The sequence below is a fragment of the Temnothorax nylanderi genome, unplaced genomic scaffold (genome assembly GCF_030848795.1).
Source record: "Temnothorax nylanderi isolate EJ_2023f unplaced genomic scaffold, tnyl_v1.0 TNYL_tig0192_pilon, whole genome shotgun sequence".
NCBI lineage: Eukaryota > Metazoa > Arthropoda > Insecta > Hymenoptera > Formicidae > Temnothorax > Temnothorax nylanderi.
The window spans coordinates 152631-178305 of record NW_027249254.1 but is presented as its reverse complement, the minus strand read 5'-3'; the positions used below and the strand labels follow the sequence as shown (position 1 = coordinate 178305).

The window sequence follows — 25675 nt, the reverse complement described above, 5'->3', positions numbered from 1 at the left end:
AATTTATTACCCCGCTTGGCCTTTCACGTATGAGAAAATTAAGAAATGCTCTCTAGGGTTAAAATTATTAGGATTCTCATCGTGATCCAGAGTTTGTCTGATGTCATCTATATCCTCCTGGATTTCTTCTCCTAGAAACCCCTCCGGGATTTGTGGATGGTGCTTTTTGTCGTCTCGGAGCTTCGTCAGAAGAGGAGGTGGTAACATAGCGCGCCGGCTTGGAAACTATCCGCTTTGGCCTCTCCATTTATATCTGTAAGAAATGTGTATGTTTACAATTAATATAAATGTACAAATAATTAGTAATTAATTATTTTGAAACATAAGTATGAATCGATTCTTATCATTATTATTATATATGTCGTAGGCAAATGGTTATTTTAGGAAAATAGCTTCTGACTAGGCAAATGCTATCTGCCTGGCCAAATAGCTTTCACTATTTATTCTTGCTATTTTCCTAGTCAAATGCTATTTTCCTAGGCAGATGCTATTTGATTGAACCGTTGTTAGGCAAATGGTATTCCGCGAAGCATGCATTGGTGGGTAATTCTTCAGTTTAGCTACCCCAGCACAGAAATCGATGAAATTAGACTTCGACGCGTTTTTGCACGAAACAAAAGAATCTGGCAGAAAAAAGTGTCGCTCTGCCCCGCGAAGCGAGATATTAATCGTTAAAGTTGACAGAAATTAGGTTATGATTCCTGTCATACCGACGAGATGTAGCGACCATAAACATGCCCCGCGACAACTTCTCACTGATTTTAGGACACGCCTTTGGCGTATAGATTAGTGACGCGTTTTAAAAGTATTTAATTGTTTAAAGCGCGTCACTAACCTATGTAGGTTAGTGGCGCGCTTTAAAAGTATTTAACTGTTTAAAGCGCGTCACTAACCTACATAGGTTAGTGACGCGCTTTAAACAGTTAAATACTTTTAAAGCGTGTCACTGAAGTGCACCAATGCATGCTTCGCGGAATACCATTTGCCTAACAGCGATTCAGTCAAATAGCATCTGCCTAGGAAAATAGCATTTGACTAGGAAAATAGCAAGAATAAATGGTGAAAGCTATTTGGCCAAGCAGATAGCATTTGCCTAGTCAGAAGTTATTTTCCTAAAATAACAATTTGCCTACGACATATACACCGCAATATTGATGATATGACTGATAAGTAACAATAGTTAGTAACATTATATAAATGTGAAATTTTAAAAATGTAATTCTTACCTTTGTGTTGTATTATATTTTCCATTTTCTTCTCCACAGTACTGTAACTTGCTTGTAAACAAATATTTCTAACGAGAATCGTGACAAAATATTATTTGAAAGACATTTCAAAGCGAGTTATTTAACAGATCAATGTGTATTTGAGGCAAACCATTATCATGGAGGAGTCTTTGAAACTAACGTTAACATATGAAAATCAACGGAAGAATAGAATAACAAAACAGTAGGAAGGAACATTGCAGCATGTAAATGATATTGTGATACGCTATACAATAAGAAGCATTGATCACTTGTTCAGAAGAATATGTGTAAGAAAAACAGAAATGAAAGAAACATAAAAAAACAAAATATTATTAGCACCATAAACAAAAGTAGAAGATAGGAAAAATTTAATCTTACATTACAGTTTCTCACTGTGTACAATAGCGACGACTATGTATTGAGGTACTTCGGATTCATTTCCTTCATCGCTACTGTCATCTGATGTGGAATTCCAAAAAGGCATCTTGTAACATGTCGCGCGAACTTCGTCCAAGTGAATATGAAAAACTTCATTACTTAACGTGAAGCATTTATATACTTGAAAAGCAGAGGAGGACATGTCGATATCATAAAAATCTTCTACATGTAAAAATCTTTTTACTGCTAGAAGATACGAATTATTGTCCATAATAATGTCGAGGACAACGCAGACTCGTCCATCATTTAAGAGGCAACAATTATCACGCAGATCTACCCCTAGTAATAACCTATTGAATGTAATTGTACGATATCGAGGACACTCACTAGCTGTACTATGCTGTACGGAAACTTTAATAGAAGAGTTAATCTCACAATTATCATTTCGACTTGTGCCATGAGCTTCGATTTCTGCCATTCTACAAAAGAATTGTTGAAGAGGTTGGCCCGGCTTTCTGCAATATTTTCTAAAAATGGACATTTTGTTTTCGTATGGAAAAGCAGAAAAAGAATCCAAATTACCGAAACGTCTCACATCATTGGTCAGATGAAGAAGACCATGAACATTGTAAGTATTGAAATTGGAACCGTAAAGATTCTCACACCTTACAACAAATTTTTCCAATGCAAGCTCTGCAAATAAGTGCCGTTCTGACGGAGAATTCAAAACTAGAACCCTTATTGCGGCTTGTAAAAATAAGAAATGCTTATATATTTGCTCGTCAAGTATACCATACGTTACAACTGGACCTGTGTAAAGAAGAAATTGTCGAAATTCCGTCGCTTTATACTTGGAACACATATCGAGTGATCTAGGACGTCTGGAAAAATCCGAAGGGCAATATTTCTTAAGAGTATTTAATCTTGCAGACATAAGTGAAATAGGTGTACCTGACAATTTTGACAAGCGAGAAAAATTGCCAAATACCCATGCAGATAAAAGTTTTTTTACTACATCCAAACATACAAGATGCATGTACTCGAATGGAACTTGTGAAACCATACCTAACGGAAGATTTGATAACGGACTCTTACCTTCTTTATGATGCTTTTCGTCAAGGCATCTAATATATTCGTCATCGGTACGAAGACGATGACCGATACCATTGAAAACACATCGACCTTCGCTTCGTGTGCCAGAAACTCTGCACTTAGAACATGGATGATTAGATGTATGACCACGATGATTAAGAATAAAGGCGCGAGCTGATGCATCAGCTATAAAACATCTAAGACGCAATGGTATCTGTTTGTCATTAAAAAGTATGCCTCCATTTAACATTATCTTCCTAACATCTGTAACAAACTTCTCAAAGAATGCATTCGGATCTAACGGTTTCTGCCTTTATAAATCCTTACTATTATTGGCTTTGTATGCTGAATATTTGCAATCCTAATTTGAATCGGCCAGATATGAATAATGCCTGATTTATCCAAACTACAACCGTCAGTATTAAAATCTATTTCTAAATGATTAACATCAGGTGCAGATGAAATACGTGTAAGATATTGAAAAATAGCTGCTTCCAGATCGAAATAAATATATTCACCTGGTTCTACCCTGGATAGTACAATACCATTTCGTGGCGTATTGAGAAGTGTTCTAACATCCTTTGGTAAGGTGGAAAAGCAAGAATGTGTCCGCAGGAGAGATAATATATTATTACCTTGAATGTGTGTCAAGCCATTATCAACGAAGCAAGATGCTAAACGATCGCGAAAAGATGATTCTGTCAAAATATATTATTAAAGAACAATGAATCTGTATCATATTTACTACAAATTGATGAAGAAGAAGGAGAATAAGACTCGTCATTGTTTATAATTATATCACCATAAGTATCATTTACGACATTCGTACTAATAGAACGATCGCAATCTGCATTTGATGGACCAGGAATATTGTGCATATTACGAGCCTCAACAATATTTGTAGCGAGAGTATCATGCTTGCAAGAATTCCACAAGCGCAAATTACGTATGACTTCAGATATAACTCTTTTTTTTGTCTTACAGATACTGTATGCATGAATCTTCGCGAAATATATGATTTTAATGTAGGTTTCATATTTACGTGTTTCCTCGAATGAGTCACAGCAGCAGATGCTTCAATTCCAAGTATCTCGTCCAGAATAATCTCATAAACCACTCGTCGCACGTCGAATCGTCTCCTGACCATGCACGTTGTCGTGACGGTTAAACAAAAGAATGATTGAAAATACGCGGACTGCGCGGACTGCGCCACGTACGAAAAGCTATCTTATCCCCACTCTCTTTCTTTCTTTGTTAGAAAGAGAAAAGTAGACGGCACATATTTCCCGTTTTTTTTTTACCTAGCTTTAGGCCTGCCTCACGCTCGGTCTAGTATTAAGCTGCGTTCACGTGGGTTATATTTTCCGCGCAACGCGCATCGCGTAACCAATCATATCATTTATTCTTTTAGAATGTTTCAACATAAATGTCAAACGTCGTAATTTATTGGTTACGCGATACGCATTACACGGAAAATATCAGTCCATGTGGCCGTACCCTTACTATGGCCGGTTTTCATATAGTCAGTTCTTATATTTAAGACCGTCTTAAGATGTCATGAATATCAATACATCACGAGCCGTATTATCATCTTAAGACATTACTTAAGATGATCTTAAATATAAGAACCGACTATAAATACCGGCCTAAGGGACAATCTACAATCAGTCGGAAAGCGATAGTCGTATTTCGGGCGCATGCGCACAATCGTGATTTTGACATGTCGGCTGTCATTTAATAACCGTGATTTCGACATGTCGGCTGATCATTATCCAACTAATTGACCTGTCAATGAGTATATGTTTACAGTGTTTACACGGCGGCTTATAATCCGGTTTAATAACGGAAAAAAATTTTTTAAAGGAAAAAATTGTTTATTTATAATTATTGTGTGGAATTCACGTTGCCAGCCAATAATTGAAAACAAATGGTTCTTTGTGTCGACCCAACTGGCATCGAATGTTTATTAAAAATTAAAACACGACGTTTCGGCCCTTGGTTTGGGCCCTTCTCAAGTGCAATATCTTACATTAACTAAAATACAGACATGAACAATAGATAAATTAAAGATTTGCATACAAAAATATGTGTAAAAATGAGATTAAATTTACTTTGCGCGTCAAAAAAGAAAATTAATAAGAGCCGAAATGGCAAATCACGCTGGAAACGCGTCCATAACACACCACGTCTATAGACGTCTATAGACGTAAAATAGACATATGGAAATATTTGATACATAATTTTATATAATTCTATACATTTATATAAAATATATAATAGTATAATAGTATACTTTTATATGAAAAAATTTTTAGCGGGCTACAGTTTCTAGTATACATACAGGGTTTCCTAAGTAAGTGGACAAACTTGAAGGGGATATTCCTTGGTTTATTTTAAGAAGAAAAGGTCCTATAAACATGTGTCCTAAACTGCTTTGTTTTAAAAATACAAGGTGTTAAAGTTTTCTATGCTCGCGAGGTAGCGCGGCACCATATAAATAGGACGTTCGATACGCGATCGACGGATAACGCTATCGAGTGCATATGTATTCCGCAACACAGATTTGTTCTTATTTATTGTTCATTTCTAACGTTATCTTTGTTGTAAAATTTATTAATTTTTATTAATTATGGTAAAATACACGAACGCCGAAATGGCAGTTATGCATTTCGTATACGGTCTTGCTAACAGAAATGCTCGTCAAGCAAGGCGTATTTACGAGCAAGGCGAATAAAATATCTTTAAACGTTTTCCAGAATTTCGAAATTTTCATTTTATTTTGCACAACTTTAACACTCTGTATTTTTAAAACGAAGCAGTTTAGAACACATGTTTATAGGACCTTTTCTTCTTAAAATAAACCAAAAAATATCCCCTTCAAGTTTATCCACTTACTTAGGAAATATCCTGTATATTAAAAGAGATTTATTCAAATGTTTAAAATATCAAAATAGGCTCATATTTAAATAATTATTATAATCAAAAGAAAAAAATTTTGGATTGGATAATATACAGTATATATAGTTATTAAACCGGATTTTAAGCCACCTAGCCCAGTCAAATTAAGATTTTTGGATGAAAAAATTGCCGGCAAGCTGGAAATTGGTATACAGGTTTATTTTAGTGTTCTTTTAAACATACTAAAAGTCCCCATACATAGAACGTGAGCCGGCTGCGCAATCTTGAAAAAAAGAGTACAAAAATGGGTTTTTTGCGAGTAACTCGGAAATTATTAGTTTCACGGGAAAGAACATTCAGAGCGAAAATGTAGCTGATAAAATTCCTCGCAATTTGGTTTTTTGTAGAACTTCGTACGACCATTAGTTCCCGAGATAGATTTTTTTGAAGCATCGGGCAAATGAGGAAAGAGCTGTTTCTTCGAGCGTTTTTTCAAAATATCTGTTCTGGCTGTCCGAAAGTAAAAAATGTATACAATGAAAATGAAAGAGAATTAAATTACATACAAAATGCATTATTTATGTTATACCGTGCGACTAATATTTCTGGAAATATTACGGTTTAAATGAAATTTTGAATTTCGAAAATTATGAGAATAAATATTTCCTCGCAATATAAGTCGGAAATGGGTAGTCCTACGTAAAAAATTGTTAAAATCAAATAGAAAGGTTATTAAATTTTCATTATTTTGGTTTTTGACCGATTTGCATACGACTAATAGTATTTTTGACATCCGTAAAAGAAACGGTTTTTAGGTACACTTCTCAAAATGGCGGACTTCCGAGTTATCTTTTTAAAAAAAAATACACATGTTTCTTGAAGTTTATTAAATTATCTTTAAAATGATTTTTTATTTGACCTTCTGTGATGAATACTTCCAGAGATAGAGCCTTTTAAATATTTGTTTATGTTAAAAATTTCTTAATAATTTATAGTTTTTTTTACAAAACATGACATAAAAATACTTTAGAAAAAATAATATCGACATTTTTTCAAAAGTTTATATGCATATGTATGTGATCCTGCAGTGGAACCGGTTTTGAAATGAAAGTTTTTAAAGAATTGTCATTTCAATTATGAGTAATTGTCTTTCTTAAGAGTTTTCATTAAAAAATGGGGTTTGCCACACTTTTTTGTAATTTTCTCAGCTTCTATGAGAGATACGTACAAAATGTTTCAGACCAAATTTGAAGCTTATAAAATTTCCTGAAAAACAGTATATTCGGCATTAATATGTGACCAACAATTATACCAACAACAGATGCTAGAATAATGTTGCTCTTTTTTCCTCAGTTTACCGTAATTTTTAATGATTTAAATATTGTCGAAAAAATTTATTTTGAAATTTTTGCGGTCGGCGTAAGTTTCAAATCTCATTATACATGATGTAAGCTTCCCGTTGGTCTTTGGGTTAAATTTTTAAGACGGGTAGTATTCGAGATATAGGGTGTCGAAAGTGGCCGCAACAAATTTCTGTTTCATATGCAGAGGCGAGCACACAGTGCAAGTAAGGGATGCATATTTATTGTTGATATACTAATAATTAAACCAATAAAAACATAAAAAACTGCATACATAACCTAAAATAAAATTTATAAAGAAATCTATCTATACTTTTTTTTTTAAAGAGACAGAGTTTGTCAGTTTGATTGTTTGTGTTCGATGATCTCGGAAACCAATGGACCGAATTTTTACCAAAAGTATATGAAATAGGGGTAGAATTTCCCGGGAAGTGTCACTGTGTGTATAGTTTTTTGTTACCGATTTTCTGGAAACCGGTTTTTTTTAATTTTTCTAATTTTTCGAGAAATAATTGAACGAATTTTAAAGAATTGTATATAAAACAGGGGTATAGAATTACCCGGGGAGTGCCATAAAGTGTATAATTTTTCGTTACCGATCTTTTTGGAAACTGGTATCAAAAGTTTTTCGAATTTTTCGGGAAATTCGCGGGGAGTGCCATAAAGTGTATAATTTTTTGTTACCGATCTTTTTGGAAACCAGTATCAAAAGTTTTTCGAATTTTTCGGGAAATAATTGATCAAATTTTAAAGAATTGTATATAAAACAGGGGTAGAATTTCAAGGGGAGTGCTATAAACTGTATAGTTTTTTGTTACCGATCTTTTTGGGAACCGGTATCTTTTTGGAAATCGGTTACGAAATTTTTCCAATTTTTTAGGTAATAATTGAGTGAATCTCAAAGAATTGTATACGACGGAATTGAACTTTAGAGAGAAGGAGAGAGAGGGAGGGAGAGGGAGGGAGTGGGAGGGAGAGGGAGGGAGAGGGAGGGAGAGGGAGGGAGGGAAGAAGAGGGAGAGAGAGGAAGACAGAGGGAGAGAGTGGGAGAGAGAGAAAGAGAGAGGGAGAGAGAGGGAGAGAGAGGGAGAGAGAGGGAAAGAGAGGGAGAGAGAGGGAGAGAGAAGGAGAGAGAGGGAGAGAGAGAGAGGGAGAGAGAGAAGGAGAGAGAGGGAGAGAGAGGGAGAGAAAGAGAGGGAGAGAGAGAAGGAGAGAGAGGGAGAGAGAGGGAGAGAAAGAGAGGGAGAGAGAGAGGGAGAGAGAGGGAGAGAAAGGGAGGGAGAGAGAGAGGAGAGAGAGAGAGAGAGAGAGAGAGAGAGAGAGAGAGAGAGAAGGAGAGAGAGAGAGAGAGAGAGAGAGAGAGAGAGAGAGAGAGAGAGAGAGAGAGAGAGAGAGAGAGAGAGAGAGAGAGAGAGAGAGAGAGAGAGAGAGAGAGAGAGAGAGAGAGAGAGAGAGAGAGAGAGAGAGAGAGAGAGAGAGAGAGAGAGAGAGAGAGAGAGAGAGAGAGAGAGAGAGAGAGAGAGAGTATTTGCGTGTCTTATTACATATGTCATCCGGGGCGAAGCCTGGGTAACCAGCTAGTATTAATATCAAAACGTAAATATAATAAAATACAATAATAATAATAATAATAAATAATAATAACCTAAAAAAATAATACAATAACTATTATTACATATTATATAAATATTATGTATGATGTAATATGTGTGCGTGCGGGGGAAGCTTACTTTCATTGTACTACACAAGCGCATACGCATGCCCGCACGCACACATATTACATCATACATAATATTTATATAATATGTAATAATAGTTATTGTATTATTTTTTTAGGATTATTATTATTTATTATTATTATTATTATTATTGTATTTTATTATATTTACGTTTTGACATTAATATTTCTTTATGAATTTTATTTTAGGTTATGTACGCAGTTTTTTATGTTTTTATTGGTTTAATTATTAGTATATCAACAATAAATATGCATCCCTTACTTGCACTGTGTGCTTGCCTCTGCATATAAAACAGAAATTTGTTGCGGCTACTTTCGACACCCTATATCTCGAATACTACCCGTCTTAAAAATTTAACCCAAAGACCAACGGGAAGCTTACATCATGTATAATGAGATTTGAAACTTACGCCGACCGCAAAAATTTCGAAATAAATTTTTTCGACAATATTTAAATCATTAAAAATTACGGTAAACTGAGGAAAAAAGAGCAACATTATTCTAGCATCTGTTGTTGGTATAATTGTTGGTCACATATTAATGCCGAATTACTGTTTTTCAGGAAATTTTATAAGCTTCAAATTTGGTCTGAAACATTTTGTACGTATCTCTCATAGAAGCTGAGAAAATTACAAAAAAGTGTGGCAAACCCCATTTTTTAACGAAAACTCTTAAGAAAGGCATAATTGAAATGACAATTCTTTAAAAACTTTTATTTCAAAACCGGTTCCACTGCAGGATCACATACATATGCATATAAACTTTTGAAAAAATGTCGATATTATTTTTTCTAAAGTATTTTTATGTCATGTTTTGTAAAAAAAACTATAAATTATTAAGAAATTTTTAACATAAACAAATATTTAAAAGGCTATATCTCTGGAAGTATTCATCACAGAAGGTCAAATAAAAAATTATTTTAAAGATAATTTAATAAACTTCAAGAAACATGTGTATTTTTTTAAAAAAGATAACTCGGAAGTCCGCCATTTTGAGAAGTGTACCTAAAAACCGTTTCTTTTACGGATGTCAAAAATACTATTAGTCGTATGCAAATCGGTCAAAAACCAAAATAATGAAAATTTAATAACCTTTCTATTTGATTTTAACAATTTTTTACGTATTACTACCCATTTCCGACTTATATTGCGAGGAAATATTTATTCTCATAATTTCCGAAAGTCAAAATTTCATTTAAACCGTAATATTTCCAGAAATATTAGTCGCGCGGTATAACATAAATAATGCATTTTGTAGGTAATTTAATTCTCTTTCACTTTTATTGTATGCATTTTTTACTTTCGGACAGCCAGAACAGATATTTTGAAAAAACGCTCGAAGAAACAGCTCTTTCCTCATTTGCCCGATGCTTCAAAAAAATCTATCTCGGGAACTAATGGTCGTACGAAGTTCTACAAAAAACCAAATTGCGAGGAATTTTATCAGCTACATTTTCGCTCTGAATGTTCTTTCCCGTGAAACTAATAATTTCCGAGTTATTCGCAAAAAACCCATTTTTGTACTCTTTTTTTCAAGATGGCGCAGCCGGCTCACGCTCTATGTATGGGGACTTTTAGTATGTTTAAAAGAACACTAAAATGAACCTGTATACCAATTTCCAGCTTGCCGGCAATTTTTTCATTCAAACGCCCAAAAATAATCTAATTTGACTGGGCTAACCGTGTAATAGCCATGTTATAGCTAGTCTATATGACCGTGCTCATTATTTAATCTGTTCAGTGTTCATTTAATTTAATGCGTTTAACGAGGAACGGTGTATAATGAGCATAAAAGTATTCGAAAATACTTTATATTCAATAAGTATATTTGCCCGTATATTGCCGCCAAAGTGTCGTCAGGCAGCGCTACACAGATTTTGCTCGATATTTGCCGCCAATTTATTGTTAGAGTGCTCAACGCAAATTTTGCTCGGTTTTTGCTGCCAATTTGCTGTCTGGTTACATGGCCACATTTGCCCGTATTTTGTTGGCAATTTGCTATCTAATTATGTCAGCAGATTTTGTTACATATTTGCTAGCATTTTGTCGAAATTATTTGTTAAATCAAATTTTGTATTAAATTTGTATCCTTCTTGTCAACAACATTTTTAACAAGATTTTACAAAATCTGTTTTCGACAGACTTGGCTATCTGGGTTCTTATAGAAATTAAACACTTGACACATTACTATCAGTTTTCCATATTTATGCAGAAAGAAACTAACCAATAAAATGAAATAAATAGAGATATTTGAATCACGTGCACAAAATATAGTAAATAAAATAAGCGGTTTTCATATTGACTAAATTGAATTTAATGGAATGTGTTTTTATTAATGTCAGTCCATGTCCCATGCGAGGCAGTTACACTTGGATAAGAAGATTATTTATCCATCTGAAGCATCAACCTCTAAAGAAGGTACTACTAAAGAAAGTGCAGAATTAACTGCAGAAATATAACCATGTGCAACGCCACCGGGTGAGACGATGAAAAATGTGCAAAGTTCAAATAAAAATAAAAATCTATGTTTTTTGCAATAAACTATATAAAAAATACAAAGAACGAGCGCAGCCTCTACATACCGGGCAAAAAAGTGTCCTAAAAGAGAGCTTAAAACAATATTCAGAATTTCTGAAAAACTCTGAAAATAAAAACATGGAATCTTTATCTAATGATGAATTTGCTTACCACAATCTTTGTCAGGTTAATTTCTTAAATTAAAAGCAGATACTACTGAAAAACCGCAGACTAGTTATCATGCAACTAGGAATTATTATAAAATAGCCTTCGAGGAAAGGACCCCGCACCATTCTTATGGAAAAATGTCTTTCGGCAGATTTGGCTAATTTTTGGATATGTTGTAGTTCTTGTCATTCTGAACAAATGTCTCAATGGGCACAACTTGATCTTATGAGCCGTTTCCGCGCTATAAGCCCTGGAAGGTCCAGATTTGACATGTAAAGGTATAAGCTTTTTGACTCGATACACGTGACCCTCGGTCTAGTGTGTGTGTGTGTGTGTGTGTGTGTGTGTGTGTGTGTATGTATGTGTGTGTGCGTGTGCGTGTGCGTGTGCGTGCGCGTGCGCGTGTACGTGTGCGTGTGCGTGTACGTGTGCGTGTGCGTGTGCGTGTGCGTGTGCGTGTGCGTGTGCGTGTGCGTGTGCGTGTGCGTGTGCGTGTGCGTGTGCGTGTGCGTGTGCGTGTGCGTGTGCGTGTGCGTGTGCGTGTGCGTGTGCGTGTGCGTGTGCGTGTGCGTGAGCGTGTGCGTGTGCGTGTGCGTGTGCGTGTGTGTGTGTGTGTGTGTGTGTGTAGAATTGCGTCAAAGTGAGAAGAGCGTGACGCATCACTATACGTTAATATGGCACGGAACTCACGTTCACATATATAAACCTACGCAATTCTGCACACACATACCCACACCCACACCTACACACACGCACTAGGCCGAGGGTCATATATATCGAGTCGAACCTATACCTTTATATGTCAAATCTGGATCTTCCAGGGCTTATACCGCGGAAACGGCTCATAGAATCAAGTTGTGCCCATTGAGACATTTGTTCAGAATGACGAGAACTACAACATATCCAAAAATTAGCCAAATCTGCAGAAAGACATTTTTCCATAAGAATGGTGCGGGGTCCTTTGTTCCTTTATAGAAGAAAATGTCGTTGAAAAAGGAAATTGGGTAAGACTTCCGAATAGATGTCGTCTATGTCTAGGACTGTATGACTAGAGCCTGCTCGTGATCCTGCCCTGATAATCGGCGTGCTGCATGTCTCCGACAGACTGCTTCCATCGTCTGACGTGAGCGACATTGCCTGCTGCCTCCTCGATCTCGAGTTTTCCCGCTTGCTGGTAGCCGATTGCGAGCCGGAAACTTGCAGGCCCGGATAGCCCCTACCTCCAAATTTAATAAAACTTGCAGCAATTGTAGAGCATTAAAGGACACGCCCACACCATAAAGGATTTTGTATGGAAACAAATAGAAACGGGGAAATTAAAAAAATACAAATGGTAAATTGTATGATTTACTAATTACTAATTAATGATTACTGATTACATATTAATATGTGTGTACAGACAGTACATATAAACATACATATAAACGTGGGAGCGGCAAAGAGAAACCAAAACCTAGACCAAAAATTTAAAAGCAAAATAAATAATTTAACCCTCAGGGTACGGACTGGGTTAGCGTAACCCGAGCGAATTTTGAAAGTAGCGCCATTTCAAAGAAAGTGAATGGTGGGGGTCCGTACCGGGGGGGGGGGAATCTTTGAGGTAGCTACTATGTGAGCGCCAAGGGGCAGCGTCAGTCTACGCTTGGTGCTCAAGTTATACGATTTTGAAAATTGAACTCGGGTAGTCTACACCCAGTCCGTACGGAACGTTACAAAATCCGTTTTTCAAAAAAAAAAAAATTTGTGTTTTTCGAGTATTTGCTGCAGTAGAGTATTCTGGTATGTATAATTTACTATTTTTAATATACTTTTGTGCATTCTAACCTCAAAATGATGCTCTGTAGCATACCAGCATAACGTATCCGTGCATGCATGTTATTTCTCGAAGAGTTGTGCTACTCTTAGCATAACTCTTCGTACGATGTGTCGAATAACGATTTCTAATATTTATTTTTACGATTTATCATTGCAGAGTTTTTTTGTGAAAATGGCATCGCGTCGGAGAACTCGGAGTGTTGCAGCTCTCGAAAAATTATACAGAGAAACCGAGGATGAGAGTGTAACTGAAAACGTACTTGTACTTGTAAAACTTTTTACAAGTGCCTAAGATGTGACAAGGCTATGTGCAAAGAACATGTAGCGAAAATATGTTGTGAATGCGGAAACACCGTGTAATTCTCTTTTTTTTTAATTTTATACAATAAAAATTTTATTTAATAATCAATTTTTGTTATTTATTTATATTATACTAATCAACAACATCCAAAAGAACTATTTTTACTTTAAGATATTTTTTTTTTTTGCGTTATTACGATAAATCAAGCAAGTAACGTTATATCGCTATCGCAAAAAAAACGGGTATTTTCATAGTTCAAAAAAAATATACTTTTTGGAATGGATCAAAAAACGAATTCAGCCATTTTAAAGAACAACTTTTTAGCTTTCAAACGCGACTTATAAAATGTCGATATCTTTCTTTTTCATAAAGTTATGCAATTTAAAAAAAAATATGAATTTTTATGAAAATTTTTTGAGAATCGTTGACATTTTCAAATGTATCTTTGTTTAAACAAATAATGTAATAAATCTATCAACGCCATTGTATTTTTGAGAAAATTTCCGATCCAAAAAAAAAATTGTTTCAATTGACAAATTACAGCCCGATATACAGTCAATCAAAGTCGTCGGGTTAGGCTAACCCATGTCCGTACGGAACGTAACTTTTTTATAGTCTGTACCCTGAGGGTTAAATATTTAAAAAGTTGAAACCAATGAGAAAGAAGCTGCTGGAAATTCGAACATTTCTCATTGGTCAAGAGACGTAATCGCAATCACAGTCGCGGCCGCGAACCGCTAAGCGACAGAAGATGCTTCATGACAAGAGAAAGACGCTTTCGGACTATAGATTAATAATAAATAAATATCTGTATTAAATTACTAAATACTTCGCCTTACTAAATAGATGAGTCTATCATATACTAAAAATATGAATACTGAAAATATTAGCGAGGCCCCGTACGCAAGGTAGAACGTTCTATTCACTTGGCGTGTATAAGGATTTATATATCTATTAAATCTTCGCCTTACTAAATAGATGAGTCTACAATATACTAAAAATAGATACAGAAAATATTAGCAATACCCCTACGCAAGGTAGGGGGTTGCCCCTCTCCCCACAACCACCCTCTCTGCCAACGTCTGTTTCACGACAGTTTTTTCTACCAGATTAAGTCTTTTCGTAATAGATGTTGCTTTTGCAATAGAAAAGTGTTATATCAAAGTCGGGGGGACGGAGCCCGGCAGTGTCCTCCCCCGGAGGACACGCGGGAGTATTAACGGCGATCGGCCGCGAGGCCTCACGCCACTCTGACACGCTTGGCTCTAGAACACCGTGACCGCCGGGGCACGAAGCCCTCGGGGCACGCGCTCCGCCTAACCGAGTAAGTAAGGAAACGATGAAAGTAGTGGTATTTCACCGGCGATGTTGCCATCTCCCACTTATGCTACACCTCTCATGTCTCCTTACAGTGCCAGACTAGAGTCAAGCTCAACAGGGTCTTCTTTCCCCGCTAATTTTTCCAAGCCCGTTCCCGTACCCCCCTGGCCGGGGGCTTCGCCCCCTGGACCCCCCCTAGGCGCTTTGCCCCCAAATCCCCATCTAGGGCCTCTGTCACGCAATGATGTTTCAAATTCGCACACTTCTTGCATGCGCATGTGATTACAGAGAAATCGGTGTGGGGTAGGGCCTATTAACCTACACCACTCAAGTTTCATCAAAATTCAACCACTAGATTGTCTATAAATTAGAATAAAACTTTTGAATTTTTAACGCCAATTTCTCCGTTCCTATTTGTTTCCGTACAAAATCCTTTATGGTATGAACGTGTCCTCTAATGGTCAACAATTGCTGCAAGTTTCATCAAATTCGGAGGTAGGGGCTATTCGGAAGTTGAACCGGAAATTGCTATTTTTTTATTTATTTGTAAATATTATGTGATTACCATACAAAAAATAGCTGAAGAACATGGCGATACATATGATAATGTCTACAGTTCGCAACATTTGGAAAATAAATTAATGACAAAATATGAAAATGACGTAAAAATAATGAATATGCATAATCAAAAAATATTTATGTCGAAAAATCGCGCAATTAATGATGGCTTAGGTTGGAAAAAAACAGACATTCTGCAGAAAGTCGCTTTAATTCTACGAAGAAAGATTTTAAATAAATAAATAAAAACCTGAAGATTACTGATTTATTGACGGAAGAATGCTTACTACCACAAAAAATAACTGGTTTTTATTTAACGTTATTGACATAATTTCCGACGTAGGACACATAGCGATTGTCAGAGACAAGTAAACTCACTAACTGAAGATTTGATCTACGCTGTTACCAATGGTAAAATAAAAACGAGGAAACATATAACACTGGGAATGATATTGAAAAGTCTGACAAATAGCCGGAAAGTCATAGATATTATCAGGTATGAGCATTGCTGTAGCTACAATATTATAGAAGAGCTTGAAACTGAAGTTACTTTTTTGTCGACTAATCGGTCAAATATATGCCCGGAAGGTATTTCTCTGTCCCTTGATTTATTTATTGGGGTAACATTTAACAATTTTGGCAGGTATGTTGACACAATCAGTGGCAAAGACACATTACACGATACCGTTGGAATTATATACCAGAATGTACATGTAAATGATGAAACACATGAAGATGCATCAGAAAATCGTCAAGATAGCGTTATGATAGGATCGAAAAAAAGACAAACTTTTTGATACTATCACTCCGGAACTAACTTCATATACCAACAAATCCAGAATGGTAGATTTAATAATGATAAAACACCTTTCACTAGTATAGTTGATAATGAAGACGTCTCTGACCTATTAAAATAATATATTGTACACAAAGAGCTTGCATAAATGGAAACTTTGAAAAAACTGCCTAGTTCTACATAATTTATATCAATCTCGTTAACTATTACTAAATGCTGAGTTGAAATATCAGGATGGGAGATTTTTCACTATTTAAATACATTTTACCACGGATAGCTAATTTATTTGTTGTATTTAACCAACCAAATTATGTTCGTTGGTTAGTTAAATATCATGATAATTTGGTAAAAATAAGACAAACACATCCAGAATTACAGCAAGCTATGAAAAAAGAATATTTTGGTATAAAAAGGACTAATAAATCTTTTTCAAGACAACCTACAAATTTAACTCTCGAACAAACTCAATCAATGCTGTTGCAGCAAAAAGGTTGACAGGCATTCTACACTTTATAAATTCTATTTCTGCTCGACAACGTTGGGCCATCATATTCGATCCACCATAATATCCTATACTTATAAAGTTACAGGTTTACAAAAACATCAAGATGTGACATCGGATTTGGAAAGTACGTATATAATCATCATCATCATATCTAAAAAAAGGCATGTAAAGTCGATACTCGAATCTATCGAAGTTTATTGTTGTCGCTTTTCCGCGATGCCGATTGGTTCTCTCGCTGCACTTACTTCATGAGTAGCTTTCATCGTATATTTTGACAGTTGTGTGTAATGTGCGACGCGTATTCCCTTGGTCTCGCCAGCCGAGAGGGCACGCCGTAAATTCACTAAATATATATTTACGGTAAAAGTTAATAATGGTAATGAATGGTAGCTCGACCAGGTATGTCCTCCAAAACTCGGTATGGGCGCCAGGCGCGAATACTCGCACCACGGTACACTAAATCCAAGCCAACGCTAAATATCTCAGGCGTGAATTCTTAGTAATTCAGATCGCTGTTAGATCTCGGATAGAGGAGGAGAGGGAGCTTAGCGCAATTAGCACACCAAAAATAATATGAACAATAGGTAATATATTTCATAATTAACAAGGATGAGGTATGTGACAAGTCGTTTCGCGGATAACAACAATACCGTAGCGACTCCCGTAAGACCCATGACTACGCGAATATTTCACGAATACGTGACGATATCTCGCAAATAGTTCCGCAATGACTCGGCAAATGATATCTCGCAATCACGCGACGATACCTCGCAAAGTCCGCAATACCAAAACGCGAAAGGTGCCTCGCACATCAAGACGCGATTACGCGAAACATATCTCACAGTTCCGCGACAATACTATGTCCGAATAAGCGCGATGGACCCCTCGCCATAACTTGAAAGGTGTCTTGCATTACGCGATCGACACCTCGCCAAATACACAAGACGCGATTACGCGAAACGTATCTCACAATTCCGCGACAATCCTATGCCCAAATAATACATCACGGATTTTATGCCGCCTCGCAGGACGGTCATACACAACTCCGAATTCCAGAAGGATAACTTTCCGATGATTCTACAATTATGCGCTCCCGCATTGCGGGACGGAATGTACAACGTGGCTCTAATTACGCGGTGACTGCCGGCCGCGTGCGGTTCCCCGAGAAGGGCAATCACATTTTACTCTCTCGGCCGAGCCCTCCGTCTGTATCTCTTTCGGTAATTATTTACGGTAAACATGCTTCCCGCGACACTGCGCGACTCCCGGAAGGGCCTCGGCCGCGAGAAGAATCTTACTTGTTACCAAGGTGCTCGAGTAGTGGCCTTATAGTTTTGATGTCGCAAGCTCGGCAGCCGGTGCTTCCCGGGATGTCGCCTCACGCCACGCTGACACGACAGTGGCGATTCTCTGGCCCGGTGGGACCACGCTGGGCCCGCGCGCCTGCGCGCCGTGCTTCCAAGCCCTCCTTGCCGATCAGCCCTTCGCGAGCGCTGCGTCCGATCCAAGCGCCTTCCGCTCCTGTCGACGCCACTCGCGTCTTCCTCGCCCGCCGGCGGTATGTTTGAAAAGCTGCTATGAGCCCGGCTGTCCAGGCCGCGACTTATGGGCCGGTAACTCGACTGCCAGGCTGGCCAGGTCATGGCTACGTCGACCGGTAGGCAGTATCCCGTGGGCGATAGGGTCGTTCCACATCCTTGGCTGGAATCTTGTCGAAGTGTCCCTCTGCTTGGATCCTCCGTGAGCGGGCTTCATCTCGACGTCGTTGGGGCTGAGCGCTCGCCCTGCAAGACGTTTCAAGCGATATCGGCAATGGGCCCAAGCGTGACCCGCCCGTCGGCCCACTCTTCCGTAGAACGCCTCCTGACCGTTTCCGCAGTGCGACTCAAGCCGTTACAACTCCTTCTGGCCATCTACTCGGCATCTGTAATTCTCGCAAAATAAAGTAGTTCCTAATAGATTATGACGCGGTCGCCCCGCTCCTCTCGGGCGGAGGTGACATCCCGGACGTTCCCCTCGGTCGGGCTATCATCTGGACAGGGGACATGACCCTGTCACGTCACAAATGTTAAAGCTAAATACTAGTCTTGGTTATGCTTGGCCCTTGCGGGTGTTGACGCAATGTGATTTCTGCCCAGTGCTCTGAATGTCAACGTGAAGAAATTCAAGCAAGCGCGGGTAAACGGCGGGAGTAACTATGACTCTCTGATACCTAAGTATCTGATACCTCGGGTACCTAAGTCGTCTACAGACGATTCCGAGTCTCGACATCGAACTCGCGAAACTCATGTTCGACCGTTAGACGCCGTGCCGTCGTAAGCGGTGAGATCCCGACGACGGGCAGAGGCGCCGTACGGCAAACCGGGCTCGTGCGACGACCGGCCCGCGAGGACCGGCCGCCTAGTAGTGTGTCACATTGTTTTGAGCCTTTCGACTCACGAGACTCCTAGAGATATCATTGCCACCTTTGTCCCACAACCAAGCTAAGTCTAGTATAATAAAAATCATATAAATAAAAAAAGATTGTAATTAACTTAAAAAATTTATTAATACTTTCGACAAATTTATGAACCCTTTCGATGCCAACATTGACCAACAATTTCTCTTAAACATTTTAACTGGCAAAGCAGCTTCAATTCCAGTACAAGAATTCTTGTTAGACGTTGAAAAATCGGGCAATAAATTACGGGAAAACTTTATTTCTGAGTGTTCTATAAGCGCTAACAGATTTAAAAAACCAATTAAAAAAACTAACATTATAAATTTTTCGGCCGATATAGGGAAGAAGAAAATCAAAATTGGCGATAAGGTGCATGGATTTCTTTTGGTGCATTACATGAAGGAAATTCTAAGAACATTTAGAAACATATCTAAAAAAATAATGGAAATACTAACAACACGTGCCCCGCGTACAGACATTATATTCGATCAATATTTCTTGCCATCCATAAAAGATCTATCTGGCGAGTCAGTAGTCACTAATGCTAGACAATGGATTCACGTTCTAGAGATCCGGGTTCGATCCCAGGTAGGTATCACAAATCCTGCGGGAGTTTTTTCTCGGAAACCTGGGGCGGGGGTCTAGTGGAAGGCGGTGGTTGCTATTGGGTGCACGTGTCCCCGGAATTTTTCGGGGCACGCCACCAAGTCGAATTTTCCTCCCAAGGGGAACTCGCTCTCCACGACCACCGCTTTTCCAGGTGGATGTGTGGAGAAAGAGGGGGTATCGGCGATACCGTAGGGGGTTGCTAGTGCCCCATCGGGCGCCTCCCCAGGTGGCGGTGTGGGGAATGCCTCCCAGATATGGGTGGTACCGAGGAAATGAAATACTCGGGGGGTGGAGCAAAAACTAGCGCTGGGCAGTGGCAGCTGGCTATCCAGGACTAGCCACTTAAGAGCAGAGCAGGGCATCCTGTTGCCCTTGGGAGGAGAAAATCGTCCCTAAAGGCGAAGAACCCACCAATAAAGGTCAACGGCATCAGGATCAGGCAGGCAACGGGAAACCACCTGAACGGCGGAGGAACCACCCTAACATTCCCATGAGAGCACCTCTAAGCTGAATGGAATCTAGAGATAGAGTTTAGTATTACCGGGCGAACCGGGTAGTGACCGGCGCTTGGGCGGGTCCGGGCTGCCCAGTGTGAAATGTGCGACCCGCATGCAAAATTAGCGACTGGAAGAAAAAACCCTAAACGTCAGCTAAGAAAATCAATTGAGCTGGCGACCTGGAACGTGCGTGGCCTACTGCAAACGGGAAAACTCCACATATTGGAAAGAGAACTAAGCAAGAAACGCATAGACATATGTGGAATAGCAGAGACCCACTGGAAGGGAAAAGGTCACTTCCAAACAGTGGATCACGTAGTATACATCTCGGAAGCGGACAAAACGGGACGAAATGGCGTAGCGATCATCATCAACAAAAAGGTCGCACCGTACGTGTACGAATACCATCCTATCAGCGACCGACTCATCATGGTCACTCTGGACACAAGACCGACACGACTCCACCTGTTGCAAGTGTATATTCCGACCACCGAAGACACGGATGACAAAGTGGAAGAAGTATACTCTGACATAGAGCAGGTGATAAACCAAATACCGGCCAAAGAACCTCTGGTAATTATGGGAGATTATAACGCAAAAATAGGAAACACTCTCATCAATTTTTTGATTGAGCATTGGACGGGAGATGAAATATTTATCGGTAACTCGATCATTAATTTAAATTACAAGCAGTGTCATTTTTATACTGATAATATTTGTGTATTTAGTACCATTAACGAATATTTGTCATGCAAATATCACGAAGAAGCGGACACAAAAATAGTGCACCATATTTGTAAAATCAAGGATGACTCCAATATTTTAATTAAACCTTCAGACACAGATATCTTTGTGATCATGTTAGGTAATATGGAGCATCTAAATAATAACTACGGTTTGAAAATTTTCATGGAAGTCGGCATTGGAAATAATAAACGATATACATATTAATGTTTCGCAATTATATTGTAACGATGCGCCCCTTTTCAAAGGCATCGTCGCCCGGCGAACACCCGCCGGATGCCGCCCGACCGATCTCCGTCGGGCGAGGATCAGGGCGCGGTGTGCCCATTTGTTAATTTCGTTCAAAGGATCGTGTGCGCGAGCGTCTACGGCTCGCGGCACCGATCGTCCCCGGGGCTCCGACGAAGCGTCGACGGGAACCGATCTTCACCGAAGGCGAAGCGCGCGTAATACCGCCACCACGCGGTTCGAGCAGGGATCGGCCTCCCACCACCGAATCCATTGCCCCGGGGAAGTATAAAATACCGGTGTCGCGGCCCAACACACACTCCGATTCGAGACCAGCAATCCGCCTGTTCCGCTGCTCCCGAAGACGAGATACCCTACCCGATTTCCTAAGGCGACACACGAAAGCGGGGTACAGTGCTCTGTACCTCGTTCCAAGAGGTCTTGGACGTCTCACCCGCACTCCTCTCACCTAAATCCCGGTAGCGACGGCAAAGCGGGGTCGAGCGCGCTCGGCCTTGTGACAAGCTGACTCTTGTCACCCGAGCTCCGGACCTCCGAACCGACCGATCGGCCAGCATAGCACCTGACCGACCGCTCCTTCCTCGACCCCCGCGTTGCGGATAGAAATAGCGCGTGCTAAGCTCTGTAATGTCGCGCCGCCGGTAGGCGCATCGAAGCATTGTAAATATCGCGTCCGTCTCCGTGTAATACCGCGCCGCGTGCCGTTGCTCCTAAGCATTGTAAATATTGCGTCCGTCTCCGTATAATACCGAAAGCATTGTAAATATCGCGTCCGTCTCCGTGTAATACCGCGCAGCGTGCAGTTGCACCAAAGCACCGTAAAGATCGCGGTCCGTCTTCGAGCAAGCCCGTGCCGTGGGCATCCGCGCCTCGTACTTGTAAATACCGCGTCCGCGCCGAACCCGTGTAAGCTCGCGTTTCCGGTAAACCTGCGCGCCGTTGTGGCCCCGTGCCAGTATACTGTGATTGCATCCGTGCAAGTCTGTCGTATGTAAAAGATCAAATAAACGTTGTTGTGTAAATTACATATCTGATTATTGTCTCTGGGCTTCTTATCGAACCCCTGATCCGGCGAGCTAGTCCGCGTTCGAATCAAAAGGCATGCCGTTACAATATACTGAATTAGAACTATCGATATGTAAGAGTGTGCCTGGATTTCACTGTTTATGAGCGAATTTGTCTATGAACTTTCGCTAAACGCTCACCTTTTGCGTTGGGAAAACGTATGAACGCACCGGGAACGTATCGTTTGACCACGTTGCGATTGACCACGTTGGGATTGACTACAGCCACTCACAGCCCCTGGTGCCTGGAGTTTTTTTACTGCATCAGTCTATCAGATATCTTTATTTTAAATCAGCCAATTGATGACGGTCAATTGAGACCCACTCAAAACATCTCGCATTTGGTGGGATTCTAGATCGGCGCTGCTATTTTAAAGACGTGTTACTCGAATAATATTTTGTTTAGCACTGCCAAATCTGCTTATTTTCAGTCAAGGGGTTAACATATTTCTAATATATTAACTCTTGAACACCATACTTCCAAAAAGTCCCGATTCCACCACACTGGGTATACGATATTCAGTTTACACACTTTCAATTATCAATAACTTTTCGAAAAGTCGATATTTTTAAACGTGTTTTTTTTAATTTAAACGCCAGAATGTCAGGAACGCTCTTGTCATTGTGTCATTGTAATTACGATTAACATTTAAAGACAAAAGTTAATTTCGGAAAAAGCCCGAGTAGAAATTTCCTAACTCACAGAAAAGCGCTTTTTGCTTCCAAAAATTACTTTTTTTTTAACGTCGCATTTTATAAAAAGACCAGTTATTTGTTGAATGTAAAGGATATAACTTTTCAGAAAAAAATAAGAAATAATGATTTTTTTAAAAAATATATTGTTTTGACGTGACAAAGGTTGATTATGACGCAATTAATGGCGTGCCATACATCTACTAAACGGCAAATGAGGCTGCGCAGCATGAGGAGTCGTAGAGGGGGAACAAAAGTTTATTTACCTTACCACTTTGATTCCCTAACTTTCACTATATAGAAATAGCGGGCATTTATAATAACAAACGTGAGTGTGTTACACTCACAATCAGTGTGGTGTTCTAGGGTTAAATCATGATTCTTAAGTACCACAATATTATCTCTAATGTAATATATAAAATATCATTTAATAAATATGCGAGAAATTGATTGTTTATTGACACTAATCATTTAAATTTAAAATATCCCTTTTCAAGGTCCCTTTCCGAGAAAGTCACCATTTGGTTGGAAAGGTTGTCGCTCTAGCTGAATCACAAGGAATACCTTTATCAGAATTAACTGTTTCACAATTAAAAACAATAAGGTATAATCAAAATTTATGAAAATGTTTTATTGGATGAAAAAAGTTTAACAGTAAATATTTGTTTTAGCGAAGCATTTGAAGATAATGTATCGTACATTTGGGACTTCAACTCCAGTGTGGATCAATACCAAACTACCGGTGGAACTAGTTTAAAAGCAGTGCAACAGCAAATTAGTAATTTGCGAGCTTGGCTACGTGATTTTCCATTTAAGAAGTAACTATTTCTAAGATTATGACATTGACGTTTATGATATATTATTCCATTTTATAAATAGAGATCTCTTCAATAAAAAATTATTTTTTTTAAATTTAAATTAAGCTCAATAAGTGCGAAAATGTACATGCAATTAACATTGTTTTTCCTTTTTCTTTCGTTTATATGCAATTTAACATTTTATACATGCATGTTCACGTTTTTCTTAACGCGAGGTAGAGAGCTCCGATAATTTTAAGCCCCGTCGATTTTATCCTCGAAGGTTTCTCGTTGTTACGCGACTTCAGCCCATATTTGGACATTTCTTCGATTCTTGTTAGCGATTGGCGGAAAGAAGTGTTTTGGAATCTAAAGACAATCCTCAGAGCATTTGTCGGACGTTCAAATAAACATGTCTTACAGGTTCCAAAACCCTCTCTCTCGTTTCCTTATCGAGAAAACTTGATCGAGAAACAGTCGTGAGTCGATTCGAATAAAGTCCGAGACAAGCGTGCAAAGATTGTACTAATAAGTCAACTTAATAAAGTTATTGCCGGGAAAACAATACGAGTCTTCCTTCTCCTAATTCGTCCCAATCATTCTTACAAATAAAAATAAGTGTTTGCGTTGCAAATCGAAGTCTGCGGAATATTAGAAATCTCGTGAACATTTAATGGTCCTTCGAGCCAAATATAGAGTACGGACGGAATCAGAGAGAATTGCATACAGTCGTTCACCCAAAGATTAGAGCGCGAGTCAGTCGAATGAATTCGATCGGCCGATTCACGCTGAGATCTTTCTCACAATCAGATCGAAAAGGGACATCCTCGGACTTCGTACTTGTCAAGTTCTTTTGCCTCGTCAGGAGTTTTTGGAATTCTCATCTCGCCAGGACATCTGTAGGTTCCCTCACTTCGTCAGTGCATCTCCAAGTTTTTTAATCTCGTCAGAACGCCTCCAAACTATTTTGCTATATCGACGCATCACCGGACTGCAACTCACGAGAAATCCATGAACCAGCGCAAATTCGAGGAACCTTCTGTCGGTACATTCAAATTGAATTAGCGGCACCAGCATTATGCCAGCAACTCTTGATGACCTCGTCGCTAAGCAGGACTTGCTTGACATGAAACGACGATCTCCAGTCGACGCAGCTAGAGACCCTCTAAGGAAAGACTGGCCAATTTGCCGCCATTTTCATGCAAACAGGAAATAGAATTGCACGCGGCACAATTTAAAGTGTACTAGTTTAAAATATTTATTTTTATTTATTTTATTTATTTATTTATTACTCTTGAAAGAATACAATTTTGTATCCTACAGCAAAGGGTTTAATTTCAAATTTACAATAGCTTAACTTATAACGTAAGCTTAACTTATTTATTTAAATTGAATACTCTATGTAATATTAAAAATGGCTATTCTATTCGTTTCTTGCAAAGGCTCTCAGCATAAAACTCTGTGTAACATAATGGGTGATCTTTTTATTGATTAGGATTTAATAGTGTCCAAAGGTCCGTGAGTTGTCCTTCATCTGCTTCTGTAGTAATGAAGTAGGTACCTATACTACACCGATTCTAACCCACGGGGCAACGAGGGGGGTGAGGGAGGGGGGTATCGGATTACGCGGGAGGTGAGCGGGGTATCGGATTACGCGGGGGGTGAGGGGGTGACCTTGACATACCACGTGTATGACTCACGATGACATCACTGGGATGACTCACGTGCATGACTCACGTGTATGACCTTGACCTTGACATACCATGTGTATGACTTACCGGGATGACTCACGTGTATGATCTTGACCTTGACATACCATATGTATGACTCACCGGGATGACTCACGTGTATGACTCACGTGCACAAGTAGGGCGTGGGGGTCCGCGTTC

General features: G+C 39.0%; 2 protein-coding genes and 1 pseudogene across 2 annotated transcripts in view; 2 read left to right on the top strand and 1 right to left on the bottom strand.

Moving 5' to 3' along the window:
• LOC139778691 (argininosuccinate lyase-like) overlaps positions 1-24351 on the top strand; it is a 139969-nt gene extending 115618 nt beyond the window's left edge. Inside the window, exons 4-5 of the mRNA XM_071716755.1 lie at positions 23487-23593; positions 23661-24351. Coding sequence (XP_071572856.1) covers positions 23487-23593; positions 23661-23811 — 258 coding nt within the window. The 3' untranslated portion in view covers positions 23812-24351. The remainder of the gene's footprint in view (positions 1-23486; positions 23594-23660) is intronic.
• Positions 1627-20104, bottom strand: LOC139778696 (uncharacterized; annotated as a pseudogene).
• Positions 16798-25675, top strand: part of LOC139778689 (putative nuclease HARBI1) — a 28165-nt gene continuing 19287 nt past the window's right edge. Inside the window, exon 1 of the mRNA XM_071716752.1 lies at positions 16798-16817. The gene's annotated coding sequence lies outside the window, so the exon portion shown is untranslated. The remainder of the gene's footprint in view (positions 16818-25675) is intronic.